General features: G+C 38.8%; 1 protein-coding gene across 2 annotated transcripts in view; it reads right to left on the reverse strand.

The window, feature by feature from the left end:
* Gpm6a (glycoprotein M6A) overlaps positions 1-5,998 on the reverse strand; it is a 309,399-nt gene extending 303,401 nt beyond the window's left edge. Inside the window, exon 1 of one of the 2 annotated variants that reach the window (XM_005325525.4) lies at positions 5,842-5,998. In XM_005325525.4, coding sequence (XP_005325582.1) covers positions 5,842-5,845 — 4 coding nt within the window. In that variant the 5' untranslated portion in view covers positions 5,846-5,998. The remainder of the gene's footprint in view (positions 1-5,841) is intronic. The other variant, XM_040293981.2, reaches the window with a different exon arrangement.
* Positions 5,999-6,798: the final 800 nt, after the last annotated feature.

Raw genomic sequence — 6,798 nt, forward strand, 5'->3', positions numbered from 1 at the left:
AGGGAGACAAGCATTCTGGAGTTCCAATCTCAAAGCACACCCCAGACTTCCTGCCTGGAAATCAGTGGGACTGTACACTAACTAACATTATAGGGCCAGCTCTGCAGCCCTAGCCTTCTGAATCTGGAGCTTCAGAGTCAGGATCCAATATATTCTGTAAGTTTTTCCAAGTACACAGTAAAATTACAGGCTCTAGGAAAAGAATTTTTACAGAAATAGCAAAAGTATTTATTTAACTATTATATAGTTCAGGTATAGATCTCTTATAGTGAATGAATATCTTAACAAACTATAGATGAATTTCTCTTAACTACCTGTCATATTTCCTCCTGAAGTCTCATATGTTATTCCAGTCATAGTGTTTATATAACTAGTTTTCATTTCTTGTTGGGATGCTGGGTTTGGGGCTTGTTATATTATGGACAGTGCGTAATGAGTATATGGCTTCCCATCATCTATCCTCATTTTCTTACCTCTTTTCAAACAGTTGAAAATAGAATGACCTCGAGTCAAATGAGTTGAAACACAGTTAAGAATCTAATTTTTTTTAAGGCCTGTAAGTTTCTAGGTTGAAACTAATTCTGTCCTTAAATTTAAACCCAACTCACCCTAATTTTTTTTTATTTTGTTTTTCAATTGTCTCAGAAAGGACCTATATTTTTTTCTAATCAAATTGACACTTTTAATTGCCAATTAAAAATTACATAAAAAGTTTTATGAAGTTGAATCTTAACATAATTAACTATATCTTTTCCAAAAATAAGTATATTTAAGTCTCTAATGACTCCATACCCACTCAAATAATGTATTATGTAAAAGTAGCCCATTCTTACAAAATAAAGCCAGCTCCTAAGCAGATCATTATAAAGCATTTATTTATTGTAACAAAAAATAGTTAATATAGATTTTTCATAATTCATCTATATTCCAATTTATGACACAAACTCAATTATAAATAAAATGAACAATAATTTATAATAGTCTTAAAACTTCAGATTTAAATGAAAATAGAAAGATTAACTGCTTTTATTTGAAACTATATTGAGCAGATTTTATCCCAGTATTCTACCAACACATTTCCTTCCACCCAGGCATGAATTTCCACACTAAAATGTTTTGCTGTGAGATTTTAGTGTGACATATTTCCTCATATTTGTAATTAAAGGTTCAGTCATTGATCATATGCATATGCAAAATTTCAGAGAAATTATACAGAGATTTTAGTTTTAATGTGAAGCACACTTATGGGACATAACTTCTAGGAATGAGATCAATTAGTTGATTAATTAGTTAATTGCTTCTTTCCTCATGTAAGCATGCTACTCTTGATATCAAGAGGACAGGCCTAATCTCCCTACCCTTGAATCTTACTGCTTTTTGATGACTTTTGTGGCTAATGGCATGCAGCAAAAGTCATGTTCTGATGTTTCCCTGAAGCTAAGTCTTAAGAATTCTTGTAGCTTCTGTTTAGGTTTCGTGGGATACTCATTCTTGAAGTGCTTGTTCTTGGAACCCTGCCATCATTTCACGAAGGAAATTAAAAAAAAAAAAAAAAGAGTAGGCCCAGATAAACTCCCAACACAAGCAGAGCAGCATCAACTACTAGCTGTATGTGCAAGCAATCTTTTTTTTTTTGGTCCTGGGGATTGAATCCAGAGGGATTTTACCACTGAATCACATCCCCCAGTCCTCCCACCCCTCTTTTTTTTTATTTTGAGACAGGGTCTTACTAAGTTGCTTAGGGCCTTGCTAAATTGCTGATGCTGACCTTAAACTTGGCAATCCTCCTGTCTCAACCTCCTGAGTTGCTGGGATTATAGGCCTGTGCCACTGCCCCTGGTTTGTGTGAGCTATCTTAAAAGACCAGTTCAATCAAGTCTTCAGATGGCTGAATCCCCAGCCAACATCAGATGGTAACAGCATGAGACTTCAAATGAAAATTGTTCAGCAGAGAGTCAGCCCACAAGAACCATGAGAGAGAATAATGAATCATTATAATCCACTTCTTTGGGGGATGTTATTATGCAGCAATAGATGCCTACATTAGTTTATCTTTCTCTCATTCAGAATATAATCAGATCATTATAATCATCTCAGAAAAGTAACATACTAGAGATCAAATGATCCTTTAAGTATTACCTAGTAGTCTAGAGTCATAAAAAATATGTTCAATTTTCTTAATAAAAATACTTCAACCTTATCTTTTGTCCATGTTTTCCCTCTAATTATTATTGAATTAAGATCTGATCTACAAAAATAAAAAAAAAGAGAGAAAACAAGATTTCAGAAGTTTGAGGGTCCACCCCAAAACACATGGGATTGTCCTCTGCCTCTCCTATTTCAAACCTAAGCACTTTGTACTTTATTCATGACTGCTTTTAAAGTGTCATATTTTTCCTGAAATAAAACATAAATTCAGGATAATACTGTATCTCATTATTTTTTACCTAAATTTGTAAACAATTTTATAGATCCACAACCAATCCACTTTTACTGAAGTTGAAAAACCATTTCCATCTTGTTTTTTTCTTATCAAAATATATGGACTCTTGAATCTAATGTCAATCATATAAGATGTCACATTTCATTTTTCTAATTTGGGGGCAATTAGAACATATTAAGTAGCTTGTATTCTTCTTCTTCCTCCAAACTAGTTGAGAAAGGGTTTATCCTTTCTCAACTAGTATTTTCTATGCTCTCACCTTCAAACAGATAATTCAATAAGTGGCTTTAGCTCTCACTAAAGGTTGGTAATCCTCAAATCATATTTTTACTTTCTTATTCTTTTTCCTTTATTAAATTTAAATCTTTATTATGTGTTTCCAATCTACCAAAGATTTCACCTCTTCCCTTCCCAAATCCTTCTCATCTCCAAATCAAATTCAATATTACTCCCTTCATGAAACTTTCTGTAATAATACCTGTTAAACTAAATTATATTCAATATCATTTGATAAACAAAACAAAGATTAACGTGTCAGTGTAAATATTTATGACACAAATGTGGTCAAGTAGGGCAGTGAGTATCATGGTTAGGAACTAAATTAAATATATTCCTTGACTCTATCTTTCTACTGGAGCCTAAAATTCCACAATTAAGCAGCTTAATGGTTAAAGTCAGTCTTACAGCTGACCTGTAAACACTCTTTGCAAATGGTGAGCTCTGCCTTTTTAATATGAAATACTTTGCTGTATCCTTTCAGGAAAGCAGAATTTGGGAGCAAAGGAAAACCTTCCTGCATACCCACACAAGCCAAGGGCATCACTGAAGAAAGAAAAGAGAACAAAAAGAAAAAGTAAGAGATGCCAAAAATCTCAATATGCCTACTATACAAATCAGTTCTGTTGAGAATTGGCCTTGTGCATTACAAATATGACTATAAATTATTCAGAATGTTTGATTAACCAATTACTCTCATTCTTTCACAATGCTATAGGAGGAATTTCTTCTTCTTACACAAACAAGAAACATATTCACCCCATAGCACCATCGTTCTTTCTGTAAATGATAAATTTCAGTCAGCATAACAGGAAAAAGATGGATCCAGCATTCTCCTTCAGTTATTCCCCCTTTTTCAAGCAATCCTGACTCCAATTTTGAACCCCTACTATCCCTACCCTACTACCACTAAATAAAAGAGGTATGAAGTAATGGAGTTCTGCTTTACACAGCAAATTACTCAAAGAAGAGTAATATGAATTTAATGACCAAATGTTTCTCTAGTTTCTGGAGGTGTTTCCCTCCTTCTTTCTCTCATTCACCTCTCATCTGCTAGTTGGCTCTTCCTAATTTATTTTGCACTGCTTTTCTGAGTCTGCCCGAGCCCTGACTTCTGGCTCCCACTATTCATAGTTACCTGTTCTTTCCTTTACTTTCTTGACCTATGATTTCTCACACATCCTCTGCACTCCCTTTCTCCCACTAGGTACCTGACATCTACATGAGTTTGGGTCACCTCAAGGACAAGAGGAAAAACATAATCCATTCCTGGCAGAAGAAAGAATAAACAAATTTGGGGTATCTGTGAGATTATAGATAGTTTCTAAGAGTTATAGGCCAAGCTCCGGATTATTGTAACAACTCAGTTGTTAACTCCGCCCCCTTCCCAGGATACTTATCTGTAATTTGGCATGGACAATTTATCCGCAGAGATTGAAGCAAAATCCAGGACTAATTGCTCTTATTATAGTCTGGAAAAGCAACTTAAAGAAATCATTAACTATAAAATTGTGAGCAGTTTAAACCCTCAAGCTCAAGTTTATAAGGGTAAACTATTTCATTCTTTGTTGATACTTTATTATGTTGGATCCAAACAGCATCTTAATGCATTTAGTAATCAATTAATAGATTACATTGAGTTAATTATTTTGGCTTTCCATTTGTAAGAATCCCCCTCCCCATGTTATTCTAACAAGAGTTTATATGCTGAATTAAAAAAAAAAAAAAGCCTAAAGTACAGTTCTGTCCCACTTGAAAGAATGTTTCTCTCTTATACCCTGAAAATATTGTTTCCTTTTTGGAAAACATCTTTAAAAAAAAATCGATTTTGTAGATCATTCCAACAGTGTTTTATTCAAAAGTCCTAAAAATGGTTCTTTCTAAGGCTCTTCCAGGGTCAAGCAAGAAGAGACTATGAATGTCTTGATCAGAGCTAACATTCATAGGCAAAAATGTCCTCAGCCTTCTCTTTTTTCCTTTCTGCCAAGTTGGCCAGTGTCTATAAACTCCACCGATTAGTAGTCAAAGCATCCCCTAACCCTGGAGCCTGTGGGAATTTAGGAATTTCAACAGGAGCACATCAGTCCCAAAGGCCTCCTTTACTCTTGAAGAAATCCCTCACAACAAAGGACAAGGGGGTTGCGGGGGAGGGGTGGGTAAAGGACTTGGACCGGAAGAAGTGAGTATTCTGGCGTTTGAATAGTAAACCCCAATCACTGGTGGATAGCTAATAAGTAACCGTGGAAATGCAGTATTGCCCGGGTACAGATACGCTGAACAAATCACACCAAGTCTTCAGGGAGTGGGTGATTTCTTCCCTCCGGCCTCTCTCTCGCTCTTCCCTGAACTTTTTCCACCACCTCCTCCTGCAGGGTTTGGATCGACCGACACCCAGTTCTCCGCCCCTCCAGCCCACCCCTCCAACATTCCTGGGACTTTTCCAAGCTGCGCTGCTGAACTCCCAGGAGGAGGACTCCTAGAAACGCCAGTGAATCCAAACGGCTTGGAGCTGTACCTTCCAGTGACCTGAGCCAGTCTGGACGTCCTTTAACCATAATGCTTATTTATCCAGGTCTAGCCCAGGGTGAATCAGCCTTAGGACTCCAAGCGTTTTATGCAAATGAGCATTCACTTGACGCGAGGGCTGCAACTTGTCCCCAATCTCATCCCCCCCTTGCCCCAGCGCCTCCCTCTACTCAACCTGTGCGAGCTGGAAGTTTTATGAAGTTTCCATCTTTTGTGCCCGTCTCCACTTGCTCCCCAAACCCCACAACAAGTAAGAACGACGATCTTCCTGGAATCCATCCACTACTTCTAATCCTTTCTTTATTCCTCAGACACCGGCCTGAGCCCTGAGCACCGTACACCGAACGCCCCCCGGGCTGCAGGATGATTGCCCTCGCCCATTTTAAATGGCCCAGCACCTGCCCCAGCCTCTAGCCGCCACCTTATCCCCCCCTCGCCTGCGGGAAAAGTCCAGAGGCAGGCTCTCTGCTGTGGGTGGGGGTTGGGGGGGCTCGGGTGTTCCGTGCAATCTGAGGACTACAAACATTCACTTTCTAGAGCACTCGTCCCCACGCCCAGCTTTTAGGCTACTTATCCGCACCAGCTCGCACACTCACCCATGGCCAAAGGTCCTCCTTCTTCTGAGGTCCCCAGAGGAGTGCGAGTGACCAGATCCTCCGGAGGGCCAAGTTTTCCAAGCGCCTCTCCGGCTTCTAACGCCCCAGCGAGTGACAGCCTCGCCCCTCCCAGCGGAGACAGCTCACAAGCCGCCTGGAGACTCTGTGCGCACGCAGACCCCTCCCTCTTTCCACCTGCTTGCCCTGGTTGAAACCTATTTCCCTGGCTTCTGAGCACCCCTCCCTAGAGGTCTCTACCCTGCCCCCTTTCACTTTCAGATTAGCCTCCTGCAAAGGTCTCCCTCTTCTACACATTAAGTACACATTCCACAACACACCTCAGAACCCCATGAATGACCCCTTATCCAAAATAATGATCCCTAAAGTGGGGTCTCAGAAAAGATTGTTCCGAAAGAAAAGATAGTTTGATAGGATGCTTTTATATTCCCTAAATTTTTCTCTTGTCTTCAGTACAACCAATTCTTCTTAATAATAATGTTAATAAAGATAAATATAAGAGAAAAACCTCCCTTTAGTTTATACTTTATCATCTCTTCCTTCTCGTAAAATTTGTTTCTGTTATCTCACAAGGCTGTGAAGTCCTAAAACACACACACACACACACACACACACACACACACACACACACACACCCATAATATGCAGATATCAACTGGAAAATAAAGCGACTCAATCGGAAAGTGGGTGGATGCTGTTGAATAAGCACTGGGGCTTATCAGTTGCAAGGATGGATGGTGATTCTGTATCTGCCCATGGTATGCTGGGACTCAGTTTCCTAATGTGTAAAATGAAGGATATGGAAAAAGTCATCTCTAAGGTCCCTTCAATCAAAAAAAAAATTATATAATTCTATGGGTTTTTGACCTAGTTCTTTTAGGATTCCTCCTGGAAAAGTTATTTCAGTAAGTCAGTCCCCAAAGTGTCTTAAGATTTTTT

This window comes from Ictidomys tridecemlineatus, chromosome 14 (genome assembly GCF_052094955.1).
Source record: "Ictidomys tridecemlineatus isolate mIctTri1 chromosome 14, mIctTri1.hap1, whole genome shotgun sequence".
Taxonomy (NCBI): domain Eukaryota; kingdom Metazoa; phylum Chordata; class Mammalia; order Rodentia; family Sciuridae; genus Ictidomys; species Ictidomys tridecemlineatus.